Source organism: Crocuta crocuta, unplaced genomic scaffold, assembly GCF_008692635.1.
Source record: "Crocuta crocuta isolate KB4526 unplaced genomic scaffold, BGI_CrCroc_1.0 scaffold113, whole genome shotgun sequence".
Lineage (NCBI taxonomy): Eukaryota > Metazoa > Chordata > Mammalia > Carnivora > Hyaenidae > Crocuta > Crocuta crocuta.
Genome location: NW_027530368.1, coordinates 2,662,896 through 2,687,024, shown reverse-complemented (window position 1 = coordinate 2,687,024; position 24,129 = coordinate 2,662,896). Strand labels below are relative to the sequence as shown.

The 24,129-nt window shown below is 37.5% G+C and overlaps 1 protein-coding gene across 2 annotated transcripts in view; it reads right to left on the bottom strand.

Annotated features, from left to right (window-relative positions):
- EXOC6B (exocyst complex component 6B) overlaps window positions 1-24,129 on the bottom strand; it is a 594,589-nt gene that overhangs the window by 506,406 nt on the left and 64,054 nt on the right. For both annotated transcript variants that reach the window (XM_077766295.1, XM_077766296.1), the window contains exon 2: window positions 703-868. In XM_077766295.1, the coding sequence (XP_077622421.1) occupies window positions 703-868 (166 nt within the window). The remainder of the gene's footprint in view (window positions 1-702; window positions 869-24,129) is intronic.

Below are 24,129 nucleotides of genomic sequence, written 5' to 3'. Positions count from 1 at the left end.
AGAAAGAAAGAAAGAAAGAAAGAAAGAAAGAAATTAGAAGCATAAGTACTAGAAAGAATGAAATAAAGCTGTCATTACTTACAGAACATTTGAGTATAACACAGAAAACTCAAAAGAAATCCACACACAAATTATCAGAAATAATGGAAGAGTTCAATGAAGTAAGTTAGATTTAAGATCAATAAGCAAAATCTGTTATCTAAGATAACAGACCTTTATTGGACCAGACCAATAAAGCTGGTGTCCTCCCTGAATTTGAATCTGTCATATCAAGAATGAAATTCCACACTTTGATAGAAGATACCCCACAACTATCACTGATTTATTTTCCTGTGACCTTGGTTACCATGCTGCAAAGACTTCTACAGTCATGCTCTACAACCCTGTCATCCTACAGTGATGCTTTTACCTAGCAAGGAAGTAGATGGATGACATGAAGAGTCAGCTGGATTCCTATCTGAAAGAAACAGTTACTGATTCTATTGCCGGTTCTCATCCACATGTAGTTATCCAAACTAAAGCTTAACTTTTCGAGTATTCTTTTCAGCTAAAATAATCCCAATTATCCATGTTTCAGGACAAATTCCTTTTCTTGGTATCTTTATTACAAACACAGAATCTACAATGTATCCCTCCTCCTTTAGCACTAATCAAAACCCCAGCACAGGACAGAGAAATAAGTCCCTCTTAGAGTCTCCTTACTTTGAGTTTCTGGGCTTCTCCTCTCACTTTCAACAGTTCAGTTATAGAGTCCACAAAGCCCTGGTAATGAAAGTTGCACATTTTCTCAATTTCTCGGTCATGATTACGGATGCGAGTTTCAAGCTTCTCCATGAATCGTCCATGTTCCTCACCATCATAGACAGACCTTTAAAAAAAAATTGCATGAAGATTACACCCAATTTACTTCTAAGAAACAGAAACAGTATTATAGACTCAGAAGCAAATTTATGTGGAAATTTCATATTGAAGGTGCATTCACCACAAAGTAATCCAATTATATTACTATTGCCCCAATTCTAGATGAGTATTTTTATGGAAAATAGAAATTCTGCTTCCTCTTCATTCAAAAATACTTAAATGTGTGACAGTATTCATCACAGAATTATCATCATAAAATGAAAGAACTGAATTGCAACTCCTTTGCACCTTTCTTTCTGAAACTTACCTAGAAAAACTCAATTTTGAATAAAGTCAACTATTCAATTACTCCATGACTATACTACCCAAGAAGCTGATGCCACTGGAGAAAAACACAGCTGAGCTAGGTAGACTCAGTTTAGCAATATAATCCCAAATTTAAATTGGCCACTCAATAAATACTGCTAAATAATACTCCTAAAACTATCCCCCCCTTACCACCACCTTCACCACCACAAAATCACGTTGTAATCTCCAAAATAACTACATGTGAGATATAGTCCATCCTCAACTGTCCATCCCCTCACTCTCAACTACTGACTTGACTACACACTTTACAAGAAAAATAGAGAAATATTTCTTCTTCTCCCACTAAAATGAACCAACCTTCTTACCTCTTACTCTGTCCCCTTCCTGTAACAAAGGAAAAACTGTTTCAAGCTCTTGTCTGTCAATCCTTCTTGTTGATCAAGAATTTTATACCTTCAATTATTTCCTTTTATCCATCCCTTTACACCATGTATTTCCCTTCTCTACTAAATCATTCTCATGGTTATATAAATGGGACCTTATGAAACTGTCCTTACCTATACACTTCCCTCCATCTTATGTCTCTGCTCCTCTCCCAGCAAAACTCCTTTTCCTTTCCTCACCTCCCAATAGTTAGTATTCATCATGCTCCACCTAATAGCAGCATTTGCTGTAATGTGATTCCCCCCTTCTTGAAACAATCTTTTCTCTAGAATTCAGTGATACCACAATAGTGTGGGTTTTTACCTTTCACTAACATGCCTTCTCAATCTCCTTTCTAGGCTCCTCATCTCTATTCTTTCTCTAAATATTCTAAAACAATTTATCTTTTCTACCTATGCTCTTTTACCAAGAAATATCATCTCATGCCAAGGCTTTAAAATATTACATGCATAATAATGACTTCCTAATCCTCACCTATAATTCAAACCACTGCACTGAGCACTAGACTCAAATATCTGGCTACTATTTAACAATCACAACTGGATTTTTAAAAGCCATCTCAGGGCGCCTGGGTGGCTCAGTTAGTAGAGCTCCCAGCTTCAGCTCAAGTCATGATCTCATAGTTTGTGGGTTTAAGCCCCACATCAGGCTCTGTACTGACAGCTCGGAGCCTGGAGCCTGCTTCAGATTCTGTCTCCCTTCTCTCTCTCTCTCTCTCTCTCTCTCTCTCTCTCTCTCACTCTCTCTGCCTCTTCCCCATTAGTGCTCTCTCTTTCAAAAAAAATAAATTTTTAAAAAATAAAGTCCACCTCAAATTTAAAAATCATCTATCACCAAACTATCTCCCCAAACCTCCCCACCACTCATCCACCTCACCACAACTTATGGCACTCTCCAGTTGCCCAAGTCAAAAATCCAAATGCAGGAATTACTCCTAGTCCACCTCTTTCCATCACCCACCCTATCCAATTGATCAAAAAACCTGACAATTCAACCTCCAAAACATATCTTACTAGTGGACTGCATCCCATTATTTCCACTACAACTCTAGTCCAAATCTGTATCCCTGGCACACTACTAATAGCCTCCCAAAAGTCTCCATCTCCCCATCTCCCCATTCTGCCCGCATTCAGACACTGTACACAGCAGTTAAAATGATCTTTATAAAGCAGTAATTCAGATGTTATCCCTCTGCTTTAATCTCTCTAATGGCTTCTCTTTACCAAAGGAATAAAAATCTTAAATCCTTACCAAGACATATAAGATCCTACACAATCTAACCTCTGATTATCTCTCCAACCTCATTCCTCTCTAGTTCCCATCCCTAGCGTCCCTCCATCCCCTATGTTCCAGCTACAATGGCTTTTTTTTTTAAGGCTTTTCTTCCCTTAAGAATTTTGTTTTTGCTGTTCTTATGTCAGCAATGCTCATCTTCTGAATCTTCAAACAACTTTCTGATTCTCATCATCCATGGTTTGTTGTCTATCTCCCCCACCAAACCCATCCCAATTAGATTATAAGCTCCAGGGCAAGAACTTTGTCTGCCACATTCACCCTGTACCTCTACCACAGCGCCAACCAGGTGGTAGGCAATGAGTAAAACACTCACTCACTGTTGACAACATGAATGACTAATACTATCTCTAAAACCTCTTTGATATCTGACATTTGTTCCACAAATATACATTTGTTCATTACCAACATTTTCTTGTTCCAGAATCATTTGTAGGTACCAGCTCATGACCCTCATCTTGCATACTCTCCTCAGTAGATGTTCCATTGCCCAAACTCAGCAGTAACTTCAGATAATACATATACAAGTTTGGCTTCCAGTAAAAATTCTGAACACTTACTTCAGAAAACCCAGAGCAATCTAGATTCATTCTTCTTCTTTTGAAATAAAAGTTCTTCAAATAAATTATAAACAATCCCCACTCTGACAATTAAGACACACTACAGAATAACCACTTGCCTGAAGGAGCTATTTGAAATACAAACACAAGACATAATCTACCATTGACATTTCAACTAACCTCAAATAAGCATAAATTTCTCCTTCCAAGGAAAGGAAAGAAAAGAAAGGTTACCATGTGAAGATACTAATATCCCTTGTCATTCATAGAAAAGCAATAACCAGTGAAAATATATCAATCTAAATGACATGAGCAGAAAGTATTCAATATTACACAACTCTTTAGTTTCAAATTAAGTTTTCTCATGACCTAGTAATACTGTTAAGTAGCACATCTACTTCTTTCTATTATGTAGGACTTTTCTTTTTTTCCTTCCAAATATCCATAGTAATATCACAAAAGAAAACTCAAGGAGAAGAAAATCCTCAAATTAAGAAATTCATCACATGTCAATAATGCCTCCCTTGTTCCCTGAATTTCCTATTAAAAATATATAAATCAAAGAAAGAAAGGTAGATTTTAGTTGTCTGACTGTGTAGCCTTGGTTTCAGCAATGCAACTAAGCAGCTATGAATCCTTGGCCAACTCCGTTCATCTCTCTGACCTTCAGCTTTCTCATTTAGGAAATAGGCAATCAATTACAAATTACAGATACAGAGGCACCTGAGTGGCTGAGTGGGTTAAGCACCAACTTTGGCTCAGGTCATGATCTCGCAGTTTGTGGGTTTGAGCCCCGCGTCAGGCTCTGTGCTGACAACTCAAGAGCCTGGAGCCTTCTGTGTCTCCTTCTCTCTCTGCCCTTCCCCTGCTCATGCTCTGTCTCTCTGTCTCTCAAAAATAAGTAAACATTTAAAAAAAAATTTTTTTTAATTTTTTTTGAAAAAAAGGTTTTTTTGAAAAAAAATTACAAATACAAATTCTCTTAAGTATCAGCCTACTATCTACAATTAATTTCCACTTTCAAGTAAAGTCAATAAAATGTAAAGATCATGCATCTTCCAAAACAGTGTTAACAGGTTCCAAACAATTTAATAAATTTTCTACATCCTTATCACTAGCCCCTACCTATTTCTCCTATCTTAGGGCCTTTATGATTCCACTATTCTCTTTAATTATAATAATGCTGAATAACATCAAATGTTTACAGTGGATCCCCTGAATATCTTGAGAGTTTAAAAAGTCAGAAAACATAGAACCCACATATTTAGAACAGCGGTGTTGGACTATATTTAATAAACTTGTGTTCCATGGGATTATTTCAAGAAATCCACATTTTCCAAATTTTATAGGGAGAAGGACATATATGTAATTTTAAGGGAAACTGATCCATCGTTTCCATCTGGTTATCAAAGAGGTTAAAAATCACTGACTTAAAGGTTTTGTTTCAAATTGCCCAGCACAGGAAAAGGCAATTATAGATCACTACTTAACAGTTCAATTTCTACCAGCATTTCAAGTGTCTTTCTGAGCCTTGCTCAGTGCTAACCAACATATCTATCAGATATAATATGTTAAAAACAAAAATAAACAAGTCTTATATTCTGGAAAGGTTACACCTACAAAAGTTAACCTAATATTCGTAGTCAACATTGCACTTGAACAAAGAGTAGCTTCCCAACTCCCCCAACCCCAAATAAATGACCTAAACTAGAGAAAGACTGCCATCTAGTGATGACCCATTTCTAATATTCCTTGAAACTTTGACTTGTGGTCAAGTAAGGGAGACTGCTTAAAAATCTAAAACCTATATTCTATAATACCTCCTGGCCTAAGCCTTATAACTAGTTATTAAATGATTTTTTATATAAAGCACTCTGATATTTAAATTTCCATTTCTAATATAAAGCAGAATTTACAGAAAAGCTATATGCTTTTAACGTATCTGTGCCACAGGTGTGCCACAGTTAAATAAGACTATGAAATAAACAAACTGCACCACTGCATTATTTGTCATAAGCCAAAGAATATTCTAGTACCTAGTAAAAGATAAATAAGAAATGCTTAGGAATAAACAAGTTTTTACAGTCTAAATTTTGAGTCAACCACATAAATGCTGCCATGTATAGTTTAATACACAAAAACAACCACGTAAACACATGCACACACACACAGGTTTTTGCAAAAAGTAACATGTTTTATGCTAGCAGCTATATCTGATGCATACTTTCAAACACCCCACCTACATTTCGTGCACATTTTAAGAGAGAGATTTTAACTTCTAAAATGGCACTTCAGGAATTCTACTCAAAAATAGTTCTCTTTCCTCTGTAACAGAGCATTATAGGATTGTATCACTTGCTACAGCCTATCACATCGAATCTGTCCATCCAAAGAGGAAAATAGACAATCTTATCAGAATATGTTATCTCATTTAAATATTTTGCACCTTATAAATTAGACATAATTCCCATTTTATAAACAAGGAACCTGAACCCGAGAAGATGAAGCAACTTGCCAAATTTGCACAGCTAGAAAGTGTCCTCTGTAGTACATTGGTTTGTCCAGCAAAGAAGGCAAAATAGTTCCATGAACCCCTAAAATGTCAGAGTTGAAAGAGGTCTTGGAGACAGAATACAAAGCTGTTATTATACAACAGAGGAAACTGAGGCCAAAGGAAGTTAAAATGCCATAGTGAAAATTGCATTGCTTGTAACTGATACATCTGGACCTGACTCCCAAAGAAAACACAATAAGGAAAAGCTAATGCTGGACACAATGCTTAAGTGGTTTAAAAACAAAGATACAGGGGCGCGTGGGTGGCTTATCGAGTTAAGCATCCAACTTCAGCTCAGATCATGATCTAGCGGTTAGTGGGATTCAAACCCTGTGTCGGGCTCTGTGCTGACAGCTCAGAGCCAGGAGCCTGCATTGGATTCTGTGTCTCACCCTCCTGCTGCCCCTCCTCCATTTGCACTCTGCCTCTCTCCCTTTCAAAAAGAAAACAGAAAAGGCACCCATGCATTCACTCACACACACACACTCCTACACTTCTACTTAAGGATGAGTCAGTTGCCTATTAGTTGTGCCTACACAAAAGCTATTTCATTCTTCTTCCTCTTGGAAGAGTCCTAATTTGTTTTGGTGCTTTACCTTCCCATCCTACTCCAAGAGGTAAGTAAAATATTCTGTAATCTAACTAATCTGTAAACCAATCATGGTTATTCCATCCCCCATGTCAGTGACCAGTTAATAGGTAACACAGCTCTCATCAATGACAAATAAAAGCTTCAAAGCGAAGATCTAAGAAGAGGTTTTCTTTCCTAAAGGATGCAGTAAAAGAAACTGCTTTTTCCACTTCAGACACTGTCCAATACAATGCTTGGGGATGCAGCAAACATCCCAAGGTGAGAGGAGACAGCGCCAACTGAGGATGGCGAGGGGGAAAACACTTGGGTCCTTGATGATGAACCAATGCTCAAACAGTCCTTTTTCCCAACTTCATAGTACATGAGTTCATATATTTCCTTAAGGGGAATTTCCAATTTTTAGGAAATTTCCTATTTCTACTTTCCCTCAATATTCTGCTACTTGCAAAGGAAAGTATCCTAAATGCACAACATTGTTCAGTCATCAAAGGTAACAAGCAAATCAAAGAAAAAAACCAACAGTGAACTAAAGTCTACAAAATGTTGGGGTGCCTGGGTGGCTCAGAGCAGTTAAGCATCCGACTTTGGCTCAGGTCATGATCTCACAGTTCGTGGGTTCGAGCCCCGCATCAGGCTCTGTGCTGACAGCCAGCTAAGAGCCTGGAGCCTGCTTCTGATTCTGTGTCTCCCTCTCTCTCTGACCCTCCCCTGCTCACGCTGCCCCTCTGTCTCTCTGTCTCTCTCTGGCTCTCTGTCTCTTTCAGAAATAAATAAAACATTTAAAAAATTTTTTAAAATAAAGATAAAAAAAAAATAAAGTCTACACAACACTAAGGAATCCTGTTCCCAGGACTGCTAAACTGCTCTTCCCCATTTTCTTCCAGTTTAGTTTAAGAGTTAATTAACATTCACTCTTCAAATCTCAGCTTGCACCTTAATTTTTCTAGGAAACATTCTCTAGCTCCAGACACTGTGCTCCTCCTTTGTTATGAATGCCATCACAGAATTTATTAAATTATATTCTGATTGCCCATTCACCTGTCAATTTCTCCTTACTAGAACATTAACCTCTTGTGGGCAGAGACTGTGTCTTGCCCATTTTATCTCCAGCTTCTAGCACAGAGCCTGGCCCGGAGGACAGCCTCCCTGTATGCTGAAGATGGAGAAATGGAAGGAACGATAGGAGGCTGAGATGTGGGTATCTTTTTTTTTATTATTTCAACTTTTATTTAAATTCTAGTTAGTTTACATACATGGTAAAATTGGTTTCAGGTGTAGAATTTAGTGATTCATCACCTACACATAACATCCAGTCCTCATCACAACAGGAGCCTTCCTTAATACCCACCACCCATTTAGCCATTCCCTGGCCCACCTCCTTCCATCACTCCTCAATTTGGTTTATATACTTAAGAGTCTCATGGAATGCCTTGGTGGCTCAGTGGATTAAGCATCTGACTCTTGATTTCAGCTCAGGTCATGATCCCAGGGTCATGGAATTGAGGTCGGTGTTGGGCTCCACACTGAGCATAGAGAGCTCTTTCTCACTCTCTCTCTCACTCTCTCACTCTCTCCCTCTCTCTCCCTCCCTCTTCCCTTTCTCCTGCTCATGTTTTCTCTAAAAAAAAAAGTTTGGGGGCACCTGGGTGGCTCAGTCAGTTAAGTGTCCAACTCCTGATTTTGGCTCAGGTCATGATCTCACAGTTTGTGAGTATAGGCCCCACCAGGCTTCACACTGATGGTGGGGAGCCTACTTGGGACTCTTTCTTTCTCTAACTCTCTGCCCCACCCCCCGCCAACATAAATAAATAAACCTTGAAAAGTAGCAATAAAAATAAACAATAAAGTTTCTTATGGTTTGCTTCCCTCTCTTTTTCCCCATTCCCCTATGTTCATCTGTTGTTTCTTAAATTCTATGTAAGAATGGAATCATATGGTATTTGTCCTTCTCTCACTAATTTATTTTGCTTAGCATAATACACTCTAGCTCTATCCATATCATTGCAAATGGCAAGGTTTCATTTTTTTTTTTATGGCTGAGTAATAATACTTCATTGTATATGTATACCATATCTTCTTTGTCCATTTATCAGTTAATGGACATTTGGGCTTTTCCCACAGTTTGGCTCTTGTTGATAATCCTGCTATATACATCATGGTGCATGTGTCCCTTTGAATCAGCATTTTTGCATCCTTCAGATAAATACTTAGTAGTGCAACTGCTGGGTTCATAGGCTAGTTCTATTTTTAACTTTTTGAGGAACGTCCATACTGTTTTCCAGAGTGGCTGCACCAATTCGCACTCCCACCAAAAGTGTGGGATGGTTTCCCTTTCTCCAAATCCTCACCAACATCTGTTTTTTCCTGTGTTGTTAATTTTAGCCATTTTGACAGGTGTGAGTAAGATGGTGTCTCATTGTCATTTTGACTTGTATTTCCCTGATGATGAGTGATGCTGAGCATCTTTTCCTGTGTCTATCAGCCATCTGTATGTCTCCTTTGGAAAAATGTCTCTTCATGTCTTCCGTCCATTCCTAAACTGAATTAATTATTTTGGGGTATTGAGTTTGGTAAGTTCTTTATAGATTTTGGATACTAACTAACCCTTTATCAGATATGTCATTTGCAAATATCTTCTCCCGTTCCATAGGTTGTCTTTTAGGTTTGTTGATTATTTCCTTCACTGTGCAGAAGCTTTTTATCTTGATGAAGTCCCAATAGTTCATTTTTGTTTTTGTTTCCCTTGCTTCTGGAGACGTGTCTAGTAAGAAGCTGCTATGGCCAAGGTCAAAGAGGTTGCTGCCTGTGTTCTCCTCCAGGATTTTGATAGTTTCCTGTCTCACATTTAGGTCTTTCATCCATTTTTATTTTGTTTTTGTGTATGGTGTAAGAAAGTGGTCCAGTTTCATTCTTCTGCATATTGTTGCCCACTTTTCCCAAGACCATTTGTTGAAGAGACTGTCTTTTTTCCATTGGATATTCTTTCCTGCTTTTTCAAAGGTTAGTTGACCATAAGATGTGGGTTTCTGATTATCTCAAAGACAGATGCAAAGAGTAACACATCAAACAAAGTTTAGCTGTTGAAATGTTTTCAGAACCAAGGAGAACTTTAAGACACAAAGACTGAACATTTTTCTTTTTGTTTTGATTAATCCAAGAAAAAAAATCCAGAGTTTATTCTGGTCTTTTCTTTTTCACATATTTTTTTTAACTTGTGTCATGGTTTTCAATCCCGAAACATTTTTTTTTCATTAAGCTCCATAAAAGCATCATTAGTATTTTTGTTTATTCCAAAAGTTAAAAATAAAGTGGAAAAACAGATTTGAGCATGATGTTGAAAGAGAAACTACAGAAGGTCAAGTGGAGTTTAAAGTCCCTTCCTCTTCTTCAGCGTATCTATCAATTTAATTCAGACCTTACTATGGTAATGTGGATGCTCAGAGTACATAAAGGTGAAAGTAGATCACTGTATATCATCATCAAGGACAGGGGAAGAACATACTAGTTAAGGAAGTCTAAGCTGAAGGTTATACCCAAATGTCCTTGCACTGCCAAAGGAGATCAAATACATTTAAATCCTTCTTCCATTCTGCAGATACCAAGGTATACAACTGGCTTCACCAAATTAGCCCATGCAGCCAAAAGAATGTTGTGATGGATATCTCAAGGCAGAAAGGGAACCCCACACTTCTATGATGGCTTTTTTGATGATATTTTCAGAGAGATAAAAATAGCATTGAGAGGGGTGCCTGGGTGGCTCAGTCAGTTAAGCGTCCAACTTTAGCTCAGGTCATGATCTCACAGTTCATGGGTTCGAGCCCCATGTAGGGCTCTGTGCTGACAGCTAGCTCAGAGCCTGGAAACTGCTTCAGATTCTGTAGCTCCCTCTCTCTCTGACCCTCCCCTGCTCACACTGTCTCTCTCTCTCTCTCTCTCTCTCTCAGGGAAAAACAAACAAAAAACAAAAAACCAGGGTGGAGAAATTTCAAGTGGCACCTAGCTAAAGAGCTTGCTAAAAAACTGGTGTTGGTTAAATAGCACAGCAAAGTGGAAGGGGAAATTGTCACAAAACATCTGTCAAGTCCACAACATCTATTAGAAAATAAACTAATGAAAGCAAGGAAACTCCAAATTAAAGATATAGACACCACCATAACTGCTGCCATGACAGTTACACTTTTAGAACAATTTAATCACCCTAAGAAACTGAAGACACAAAGGCACTACAGGATATGTTAATGGCTTCATTTTGGCCTCTTTATCAATTTGTATTAAGTGCAAAAAGATTTATTCCATTGTAGCTTTCAGTTGATGGCCACAAAATCTGGCAGCTAAAAGTTGGATTTTGGATGCTACTGCCAAATAACAGAAATAATCAGTCTACAGCCTGGTGACATCCATTGAATCTAATCTGGGCAACCACTGAAAACAGAGTAGTAATATGGCTGATATACACAAGGTCATAATTAACTTTCGTAGATTAGCTCCAGTTTCATTGCATGGAATTCAAAGTGTCAAGTTTAACACTTAAACATACACAGTAGGAGCTAAATGAAACTACTGATTCACTTAATATCCACAACCATCATAATGAGTCTGAATCTACAGTATGTTGGAGTATGTACAGTAAGTATGTTAGAACTCTTCAAGATCCTTTACAAAAAATATGAAGTATTTAATTAAATAAGAACTCTGAATAGCTATTTAAAAAGAGCTATTTTAAAAGACTGCATTATTAATTGAAGAAATGGTTCAGAGTCTCCACACTTAATATTACAGTTCCAATGACAGAGATCATAAAGTTATTAATACAGAAAAGCAAACAGGAGCAGAGTATTAGAAACACGTAAGTGAGTAGTTCCAGTCTCTTTATGCATATAGATTTAACATAGGCTTAAACAAAGTTAGACCAACCAAGTTTCTCTGAATCATTAAATCAAACTATAAAAAATATTAGCGATGTCACTTGTAAATGTGTATGTTGTATATAATAAATGTGTGCATACATTATATAGTGTGCATGCAATATATGTACATGTGTGTGATGTACACACATATGAACACACACACACACACATACACACACACACACATACTTTTCTGATTTTCTGAGAAAGATCCAAATTTCCCAACATCACATTGAATTCTCGGTCCAATTCCATCTACTAGTGGTGGTGTACTGACACCCCCTGACCAAAGTGACCATAATTTAAAACTCTATAAGTCTATAAGCAACTTAAGACCCTGAATGAAGGATGAGTAAACAGTACTAGAATAATTCCCATCCTAAAAAGTGATCAAGAACAAGTAGCAAAATAAGATCAAGTTCCATGAACAATATGGCAGATTGGATATACTACAAAAAACCTTTCTACTACTAAACTCCCAAAACTGCTGGGATTAAGTTTCTAAATCTTTTTTAGTGCACAGCTAAGCAAAAAACAAAATAAGGAAAATCTCCAGAGGCTAAAAAATTGGAACAGGAATCCAGATTCTACCAATCCCTTATAACCTAGTGCTTCTATTTAATAGCCACATACAGAAAAGAGATGAAGCCCAGAAAGGTGCAAAGTCCAATCAGGACTCCAAATGAAAAAGCCAAGGTCCTCAAAGGCTACACCCTTAGTGAAAAAAAGTTTTTCCCCTAAGGGTTAAAGGAATCAGTAATTTCATAAAGGGAGGCTACAAGGAAATTTACCTGTCTGTTATTTGACCTTGGGGAGGGGAAGGGGAAAATCTCCCATGATCCCTTGAAGCCACAACTTGGCCTTCTCAAAGAAGGGAAGCCCATATTCATACTATTAATACTATCTTTGTGGTCTGAGATATCTCAAATTAAAAATTTATTTTAAAAGTAATCCCAATCTGGTTATTAGTGCCCCCTCCCCCAAATGACTGAAGCAAAGACAAATCTCTAGAGGAATATATCCTAACCCATACTTGGAAGAATACTACAATTAACATTCCTTTCAGCTGGAACTCAAGTATCAAAAAACATAAAAAACACAAGGAAACAAAGCATATAAACAAGATCCAACAGCAACACAACAGAATCAGACTTGCAAAGACTTAAAAGTAAATACATGTAAATTAAAAATGTAGTGTGTTTAAAGAAATATGAAGGAATTATCAAGAATAAAATTAAAAAAGGGGTGCCTGGNAAAAAAAAAAAAAAAAAAAAAAAACATTTAAAAAAAAAGAATAAAATTAAAAAATAAACACACTGGAAAAAACATAGAACATTACAATAAAAACTCTAATGACTGATAATTAAATATAAATGAGAAGGGAAAATATTTAACTGGGAAGTATATATAAAATTTAGACAAAATGCAGCACGAGAGACAAAAGATGAAAAATGTCTTCATCCATTCTGACTGCCTATAGCAAAAATATCACAGACTGGGGAGCTGTAATAAACAATAGAAACTGATTTCTCACAGTCCCGGAGGCTGGAAATCTGAGATCAGGGTGCCAGCATGATCAGGTGGGGGACCTCTTCTGGGTGACTTATAACCTCACCTGACAGAAAGAGCAACGAGGATCTCTGGGGCCTCTTTAATTCTGTTCCTGAAGGCTCCAACCTCATGACCTAATTACCTCCCAAAAGTCCCACCTCCTCAGGAGTAGAATTTCAACAAACGAATCTTGAGGGGACACAAACACTCAACCTTTAATAGAAAGTATTCTAGGAAACCAAAAGCGTGGATCACAGGATGGGCTTAACGGAAGCTCTAATAAGAATAATAAGCAGGTAATAATCAAAGAAATAGCTGAGAATGTCCCAGAACTGATAAAAGATACAAGGAAGATGTTATCCTCAAAATTAAAGTACAGACCTATAAGCCTTACCCGCAACAGAAAAAGCTCTCTTCTCTCTTCATTATATGCATCAGTATTTAGAACTGGCTACCTATTTATCCATTCTCTTCATGGCTCAACTTCAGGAGCATAGAGAACCTTGCTGTGATGGAGCTAACTATACAAATACAGAGACACTTACCACCCTCCGAACATATGTGTGTTTTTTATCAACTCATTCTTCAATAACCTACAGCAACTACTCCAAACTGTTGCCATTCTCTTTAGGATACCAACCTGATCCTACAAGTTTCTTTCACTACAGATGACTTTGCCACCTATTTCATAAAGAAAATCCAGTGTTATTATGCACAAATCTTAACTTCCTGCATTCCAATCTACAAGTCTCCCTATATCTCTATCTACCCTTAAACATGTGCCTTTCTATCTCAATGAAATAGATACCCCACCTCAATATAAGACTAATTCTGTTCTAGAAAACAAATCTCATTTCTCCTCCACTCCAAGAATGCTACTCCATTAATACTTCTTTTTATTTCTGCACTTTCAAATGTTTCATCTCTATTGACTGCTTTCTCTTAAAACATTTCCCCCTCTTAAAACAACATACCCGCCATGAAGCCTGGGAGGCTCAGTCAGTTAGGCACTGAACTTTCAGTCTCAGTTCAGATCTTGATTTGAGGATCATGAATTCAAGTCCCACACTGGGCTCTGCTTTTAAGTCCACTTAAAAACAACAACAACATAGCCCCCTTTTTACTCTTTTTTAAAGAAATACTGTTAAATTAACATTCCTGTTCTGATAATTTTCCTTCTGGCATCCGTTCTCTTACTCTTTCTCCTTCCACAGCTAAGATTCTTAAAAGAGCAATCTATACCCACTGCCTCCATTTCCTCAAATTGGACTTGCTCTTCAACCCAGCGTAACCTGATTCTACCCACATCACCCTAATGAATCTATTCTTGCTAAAATGAACCTAATCAATAAAAGCCTAATTGTCAAATAAAATATCCATTCTTCAGTTCATTATTTACTTGACTTCTCATTTGTATACGCCACAGCTAACCATTCCCTCTCCCTTATTTATTTTTTCTGAAGATTTTATTTTTTTTTTAAATTTATTTCTAGGAAAGAGAGAGAGAGACAGCGTGAGCAGGGGAGGGTCAGAGAGAGAGGGAGTGACAGACTCTGAAACAGGCTCCAGGCTCTGAGCTGGCAGTCAGCACAGAGCCCGACGCGGGGCTCGAACCCACGAACCGCGAGATCATGACCTAAGCGAAAGTCGGACGCTTAACCGACTAAGCCACCCAGGTGCCCCTGAAGATTTTATTTTTAAGTAATCTCTACACCCAACGTGGGGCTCAAACCTACGGCTCAAACCTAAGAGTCACATGCTCTACTGACTGAACCAGCCATGTGCCCCTCCCTCTCTCTTAAATATCTACTCTCAGGGCTCCCACTTCCCTTCTCAGTCTCCACTAATTCTTCTTCCGTCTGGATCTCAATACCCCCTTGGCTTTCATCTCCTCTCACTCTCGCATATACTCGCTCAGAGATACCATAAATACTTCAGTTTTCACTATTAATTAAACATCTTTGATTTTCAAAGCAATAACACCAGGGCATACCTCTGTCAAATCCTATAAACCTGAATATCCAACCACCATTCATCCTCAAAAACATCTCAAACTGCACATGTCAAAAGTTGAAATTTGGGGCGCCTGGGTGGCTTAGTCGGTTAAGCGTCCGACTTTCGCTTAGGTCATGATCTCGCGGTTCGTGGGCTCGAGCCCCGCGTCGGGCTCTGTGCTGACTGCCAGCTCAGAGCCTGGAGCCTGTTTCGGTCTGTGACTCCCTCTCTCTCTGACCCTCCCCTGCTCATGCTGTCTCTCTCTCTCTAGCTCCTAGAAATAAATAAAAATATTTAAAAAAAAAAAGTTGAAATTATTAGCTTGCCACCCAAACCTCCAATTCCCTCCTACAGTCACCATCTCAACTGAATATACCATCACCCACCCAAACTAGAAATATGTAAGTTAACCTGGACTCCTCATCCCACCTCACACTTCCACCTAACTAATCAATCACCAAGACTAATTCTGATTCCATAATGTCACTTCCATGCTTTTCGTCCTCCCCATCCTCCCCTTCCTCCCCTGCTACTGCCCTGCCTCATGTCCTCATTATCTCTCTTAACAACTGTTTCACCTCCCCCCTTATTTCCCTAACAATCTGTGTTTGCTACTTCTTTCACAGTAATCTTCTTTAAATGAAATATAANCCCCGCTCACACTGTCTCTCTCTCTCTCAGAAATAAATAAAACATTAAAAAAATATTTTAAAAAAATAAATGAAATATGATCATGAAACTCACACAGTGTTTTAAAATTAAGACCTGCCTCAAAATCAAGTTCAAGTCTCTAATATAATATATAAGCCCTCTCCATGTGTAGACTTCTCTCTGAACACTCTCCACCTTCTCTCTACAACTCCACTTAAAGTTCCTTGAGTGTACTCAGTAGCCGCTCTGCCCAGAATCTTATTATCACTTTAACTGACAAACTCCTACTCATCCTTCAAGATTCAGCTCAAAATTCACTTTTATAAAACCTCCTTCCTTACTACAACTACCATAACCTGGTATAGAAGATTCCCTCCTTACCAACTAGGTAGAACCTAAGGAACTTTTCATAAAACAAGAGATAATTTAAGCTTTCACCATCAGGAGGCATTTATACCAAACAGAATTGTGTGCTCATTCTTTAAAGATTCATACTGAAAGTTTTACTTTTCTCCTACTTACTGATATGCTAACATTAGGCATCTTTTCCCACAAGAAGTCAATTTCATCTATAACAAAAATCTATCACAGTGTGTAATAGTCCTGTTTATTAAGGAATACATTTAAATATCTATTTATAAAAATGAAGAAACGGTGGCTCAGTCAGTTAAGCGTCTGACTTCAACTCAGATCATGATCTCACAGCTCGTGAGTTCAAAGTCCCACATCGGGCTCTGTGCTGACAGCTCAGAGCCTGGATCCTGCTTCAGAGTCTGTGTCTCCCTCTCTCTGTGCCTGCCTCTCTCTCTCTCTCTCTCAAAAATAAACAAACATTAAAAAAATTTTTTTTAATGAAGACACAAATTCTGTTGAAGCACCTAGCCCTCCTTGATAATCAACTGATACAGGATAAGAAGTGTTCCTTAACAGCCACAGTATCCTCATTTAACCACCTCGCCCTCATTTTGACACTGTGTAAATTTACACTGGCCTTGAACCTATGAAACCATGTGTGGTTTGAGGTAAATTTCACCAGAAGTGCTATCATCCTGCTTTGCCTTAAGGTTCTTCAACAAATGCCTACTACTATTCTAGAAATGAGCGGATACCACCACTAATAACATTTACTGATGGAAAGCTGAATCAATACTCTTCTGTTCTGAAATGTTTATTTGTTCATATTTTTGAGAGAGTACTACACTGAGCACTCTACATCATGATGGTTTATTTACATGTCTATCTTCCCTATAGGAACTTGCATTCCTTGAGGGGTTTAGTCCTGGAACAACGCCTGTATCCCACAGAGAACACATTATCAGAGTGACAAAGGGTCTAAAGCAGTGCCTGAAATATGTTTTGAAATTTAAACTTTCTCCAAAGACAAGCCTAGAGTTAATAATAAACATTCTTACTTAAAAAGCAAGTTCAAGTTCTAGCAGCACAAATAATTTGTACTTCGGTTAAAATGCAAAATAGAAGAAGGAGGAATCAGAGGAAGAAAAAAAGGAACTTAAAAAGTTCAAGGAAATCTATTGTAGAAGAGAAGTGTCTGGGAATAATTTGTTATTTCCCAGCTCTCCTCTAACCTTCTCTGGAAGCTAAGAGAAAGATGATTAAACAGCAACAAGACCTGGCTCTGAAGGGAACTGGTGTTTCTGGCCCTTTTTGCCAACAGAAGGGGGGAGGGTGACAGCAGTCCCTAAGGGCTTTTAGAAAAAATTGCTTCCAGGTGGAGATTTTTTATGGTACTGTGCAGCCTGGAGCCATTTTCTGCTTTCCCTCTTAACTACTGATGATTAAACCATGGACAATCAGGTTACAACAATGGAAACAGTTAGATAACTCCCAAACATCATGGGTATATGCTCCAAATTACCAACCTAACTCTCAAAAGAGAGAAAACATTTGCTGGCAAAGTCCTTTTTCATAAGGGGGAGAGTGGGGTACAGTCTGTTAAAGATTTGTATTTGGGAGAACATAAAAGTAGTCAAGAACTCTGTATCATAATGATAACCATCAGTCTCATACCAAGACTAGACACTGTAATGTATAGTCAAGAAGAGCTGAACAAAGGGCAATGCTAAATATCCTATTATTTAGCAATTTTTCATCATTTCAACCTGGATTAAGTGTTCTAGTAAACAAATATCGGGGCGCCCGGGTGGCTTAGTCAGTTAAGCGTCCGACTTTCGCTCAGGTCATGATCTCGCGGTTCGTGGGTTCAAGCCCTGCGTCGGGCTCTGTGCTGACTGCCAGCTCAGAGCCTGGAGCCTATTTCAGAGTCTGTATCTCCCTCTCTCTCTGACCCTCCCCTGCTCATGCTGTCTCTCTCTCTCCTAGAAATAAATAAAACATTTTTAAAAAAAATTATCATTCAAGTATACAGAGAAATCCTATCACACTTCATGTATAGCAGCTAAATCAATCTACACCTGATCATGGTTCTGAAAAAGGTCTGCGGTGTACATGTGAGTTTGTAATTATGGCTTGTAATTATGGCTCAAGAACATAAGGGGGAAGTTACCTATAGTACCAACTCATAAGAAAACCACAGAAAATTAGAGGCCAATCATTTGACTGCCCAGCAACTGAATCTAGAAAATCTTACTATACCAATATCACCAACAACATTAAAGGATAAACCCAGCTCAAAATTATAATAGTGAAAGTAAGCATTTTAAACATATATATATACCAGAGTGCTCTCAGTCAGTTAAGCGTCCAACTCTTGATTTTGGCTTGGGTCATGATCTCATGATTTGTGGGATCAAGACCTGCGTCAGGCTCTCCGCTGACAGCATGGAGCCTGCTTGGGATTCTCTCTCTCTCCCTCTCTCTCTCTGCCCCTTCCCTGCTCACTTGCGTGTTCTCTCTCTCTCTCTCTCTCTCAAAATAAAAAAAATAAACTAAATTAAAAATAAATAAAAATATATACACCAAGGTCTCTGTTGAACATTTTATATACACTAACTCACTGCTCAAAAATAACGATACTTTAGTAATCACTATCATTTCACACCTGAAGCAACCCTTCTGACACCGCCAGTACACAGAAACATCCACCCTTCCCAGGCGGCTACAATTACATAAAAGATAAGACGAAAGGAAAAGGATGAGGGGACAAAGGGAAAATGAGACATAAGATGAGGGGAGGTAGTGGAGAAATACACCAAAAAAATACAAATGGTTGGCTAATGCAGTAGTGATGTTTTTCTTCCTACTTTTCTATAACGTTACATTTTTTTTTAAAATAAACACATATTGCTTTTATCATTAACAAAAGGAAGTGCATTTCTAAAAGCCTAAAATAGTACCTGGCTCATGATCGATACATGCTCAATAAAATGTTACGTGAAATAAAAACCAAACAAAACAACCACTTCAGAGCTACTTGGGGTCTAATGTTTAATAATTATCCAAAAATCAAATAAATGTAAAAAAGTAGAATGAGAATTTCTTCTCATAATCTATCTCCTACAAACCCAAGAAGGAATCACCCACTGGTCAGAATTTTTTAAATTCACTATCTCTTCTATGTTCTAACCTTCTCTTCTTGTTGATCATAATCTCAAAATATATTTAAAACATAAGTATATATGATATCCTGAAATTCTCAATTTGAAAACTGATGTAACAGTTTCCTAGGGCCCTTCTATTGCAATTATGAAGGCCACCAATTAATGTTCTTTCATGGGCCTTCAAAATGGAGGAGAATAGAAGAGCCTCAATGGTTATTATGAAAATTTTCTTCTACTACTAAGTAGTTTGTGAAATGGAAAGTAAGCCATTTTCTATTGTTTCCTCTTCCACTAACAGGACATACAAAGAACTCCTTACTAGTATCATCAGCCTATTTACAAAAAAAAAAAACCTTCATGTTTTAGACAAAAATACATCAGGACACACCCTTCCTCTCCACCTTAAGTGCCATGCTTCCATTAGGAATCAATACTGTGTGGCTTTTTTCAAAGAAGCATTTGTTTAAGAATATTACAGCCTAACTCATTTTAAAGATTTCTCTTTAATATAAAAAATGTACAGAAAAAAAGGAACTTCACAGAAGATCCAACCCAAACTCACAGACACTAGTTCAATTTTTTCTAGGTACCTCTATCACATACTTGTTCAGCTTTTGTGGAAAGATCTGTAGTAAAAAGAAAGTTCATTATGAAGCAACTGATTCCATTTCAATGGCTGTTGCAAAGTTCTTATACAAAAATAAGAATATTCCTATAATTTTCACCATCTATCTTATTTTTGCCCTCAAAGGACCACTGAGAACAAGTCTTTGCTCCCCCTCTTCCTTTCTCCAGACTAAACAATCTCAAATTATTCAAGTATTCCACATATAAACAGCCTTTCAATTCAGGTTTTTACCCTCTGGACACGTTCCAGTTGTCAACATTCTTCTTAAAAGTATAATAAAACAGGCAGTATAGGACAGTGGTCAAGAGCACAGACTTCAAAGCCAGGTTTCCTGGATTCAAGTTTGGTTCTGCTACTTATTAACTATGCGACCCTGGGCAAATTATTAAACTTCTCTATACTTAAGTTTCCACATCTGTAAAATGCAGATAATAATAGCAACCACTTCATACAGTTGTTGTGTGAAGATTAAATGGTATAATATCCACAAAGCATTCAAAACAATGACTGGCACACAGAACGCATATTATAAATATTAGCAATTTTAAAATCAAGCATGGTCAAGGTAGGGAAAAAGAAGGCCCATCTCCTTTAACTTTTTACTCAGGTGCTATTAAAACAGTCTTACAATAATGCTTTAGCAGTTTTGGCAGTCATATCATGCCATATATTGAGCTTAAAGTCACATAAAATCTTTTCATTTGCTTTTATCTATTGCTCACTCACTCAGTTGATATCCTAGATCTACAACTTACTATCACAATTACAGTCTATTTTTCCAGTCTTCTGAGAGCTTTTGAGACAATAATTTTGTCATTCAACCTTTCATTTCCATGTTTCCCTTTGTCATATAGGCACATGAGTATTTTCACAAAAGAAAACTCTACTATGGAGAGGGGCAAAAATCTAAGCAACGCTACAATCTGCAACAAGAGAACCCTGGAAAACACGAACATATAAAACTGTGAGATTTTCTGGTTCCATTTTAAGGGGGAAGGAGATAACCATTAATCTCATAAAGTCAAATAGAAAGCTTGAAAAAGTTAATGTTCAGTCTTAAAAAAAGAGTCCAGGTTATAGAAGAAGTCCCCAACCCCACTTCCTTTAACCAACACTCAGCCCCCCAACTGCGTCCAACTTGGAGAGAACTGTCACGAACCAAAGCTTTTAATGTCCCTCCCTTTTGAAGGCACAGTGGAAACAATTCCCCAGAACAAAGAAGTTGCGTCAGAGAGCTCTCTGCTCTTTCAAGTTGGAAGGACAGTTGATTCACACCATGTGTCAGAGAGAAACACCAACTAGAACACCAAGTGAGATAAATTTTAGGCCTTCTGAGCTGTTTAATATTAAACGGTAATAAATCATCTTTATAGCAAATTATACACAAAATATTTTGTTTACCCTTTCTCTCATGTGTGTCTTCCCTTGGAAAGAAATTCTATGAGAATTCATAATTCCAAAATCACATATTCTCCACCAAGAAATCATTTTCAAATGTTAGCATACAGAATCAATGATCTGGTTCAAATTCCCAAAACACTGCCTTGGCATATCACAATTAGCCTTGCCATATGGCCCTTTGTGTTCCAAAACAGTGTTAGTTTAGTGATGGTCAAGGCCTTTGATTAAGATCTCACCTGTCATTAACTCTACACTGAGTCATCCTGGTGTCTGCTCTAGTCAAAGATTTTACTTTATACTGAGACCAAGAAATCAAATATATGTTCAACTATATAAATGACACTTAAATGATTTTATTTTTTATACTCTGAAAGAAAAAAACAAAATCTGAAACAACCTTGATCTATATAGATTTGTTTGGAAAAATGGCCCCGAAACAATCAAAATAAAATTTAACAGAATGGATGATACCAAAACTCAAATGATAAAATAAAGGTTGGGGAAAGACTAGCTTAACATGTTAAGAGACATGTTTCTGAAAAGAGAGAGTATTAGAACTACATGATTGGTTCAATATAAGGAATTAAAGAATTATAATGAGGAACTGTGGGGAAAGCAAATTGCCTTCCTATCAAAAATGACCTTATGATTAAACTTTGTTAGACATCTGCCTGAGTAAGGTCTAGTGCATATTTTCATCATTCATCTGTATCAGTTATCTATTACCTGTTATCAACCAATCTGGTCTGGATCCTATAATTTCTTCAAAAATCTGCTACCCTACACAAGTTAACTCTGAAGTCAACAAAATAATCATCTACTATGGCCCAAACATCACTAAATAAACAAAGACTACTTACCAATAAAAAGTTGTGTTTAGGTCACTCTCCCAAAGCTATGAATATCACTATCACATTCTAGTTCTCCAATCTACAGAGTAACTTGATTATTTACTTCATAAGGAAAAATGGGGGCAATTATTTAAAATGTTCATGATACACTAAACTATAAGAAATAAACTTTTTTATTTTATTTTATTTTTATTTTATTTTAGTAAAATAAAATAAAAATAATAAAATGACCACAGCAGATTAAATAAAAACTGTTTTCTCAGATATTTAAGAAAACTTGCCATTCTAGGTGGTCTAGACATTTTTCCAGCATAGGCTCATTTAACAAATATTTACTGAGAATTTACTAAAAGGAAAAAGACAAGAATGTTTACCTTTGAGGGAGCTCATACTGTAATTAGTAAGGAGAGACAGAATGAAACACAATTAAAGGCAATTATAAACCTGTACAGAAATTAATATAATGCTTAAATCTGTACATTCTGCATTATAGTAATGTAAAATACTGTTCAGTGTGGAATTGAATTAGTCAGAAAAAGTTTCTTGAATTTGCAGAAGACCAAAAATAAGGGGAGGGGGGAGAGGGGAGCCTTAAAAGCAAACAAAGGGGGAAAACAGGACACAATACACACAAGGAAACAAATAAAATGACTGCAGACTTGTCATCCAAATTGCATAAGCAAGACCATGGAAAAATATCCTGAAAGTGTCAAAGGACAAACTGTAGACCTTGAATTCTCTATGCAGCAAACACATTCTTCAAAATCTAAGGACAAATATTTTTTTTTCAAACAAATAAAATCTTAGAGAATTTGTTGCCATCAGACCTGCATTACAAGAAACATTGGAGAAAGTTATTTAGGCAAAAAGAACTGAAACCAGGTCAAAATATGGATCTACACAAAGGAACAAAGAGCATAGGAAATAGTAAATATAACAATTTTTATTATTTTTTAAACTTCCTTAAACTATAACAATGTTTAAACCAAAAACAATTAGTAATGAATTGTAGAATTTGTAACATTATATAGAAGTTAAAGTATGTTAGCAGTAACTGAAGGTCATTGAGGAAATGAAAATACACTGTTGAAAGGCTCTTTTTTTTTTTAAGTTTGTTTTTGAGAGAGTGAGAGTGGGGTAGGGGCAGAGAGAGAAGGGAGAGAATCCCAAGCAGGCTCCATGCAGTCAGCACAGAGCCCGATGAGGAGCTCCAACTCCCGAACTTCAAGATCATAACCTGAACCAAAATCAAGAGTCGGACATCTGACTGACTGAGCCAGCCAGGCATCCCAAGAGGATCTTATGTTACGCATGAATAGGCATGATATCATTTGAAGGTAGGCTGTTGTCTTAATCATTTTAGGCTACTCTAATAAATTATCATAGACTGGATGGCTTAACAAATATTTATTTCTCACAGTTCAGGAAACCAAGAAGCCCAAGACCAAGACACTGGTTAATCCAGTGTTTACCAGACAGCCATCTTTTCAGTGTATCCTCACACTGCAGAGAGCAGAGAACGAGCAAGCTCTCATGCGTCTTCTTATAAGGGCACAAATCCCATTCATGAGGGCTCCACCTTCCTGCCTCCCAAAGGCTCACATTGGGAGTTAGGATATTAACATACAAGTTTTGAAGGGACACAAAACATTCAGGCCACAGCAACTGTGGTAAGTTAAAGATGCATATTATAATCCTTACAGCAATAACATAAAACAAAAAAGGCATGCCTAATAAGCCTATAATAGAATACACCAGAATGCTAAAATATATTTGGTTAATCTCACTCAGTTAAATAAAGTAAGAAAAGAGAAAAAGGAGGGGCGCCTGGGTGGCTTAGTCGGTTAAGCGTCCGACTTTCGCTTAGGTCATGATCTCACGGTTCATGGGTTCGAGCCCCGCATCGGGCTCTGTGTTGACTGCCAGCCCAGAGCCTGGAGCCTGTTTCAGAGTCTGTGACTCCCTCTCTCTCTGACCCTCCCCTGCTCACGCTCTCTCTCTCTCTCTCTCTCTC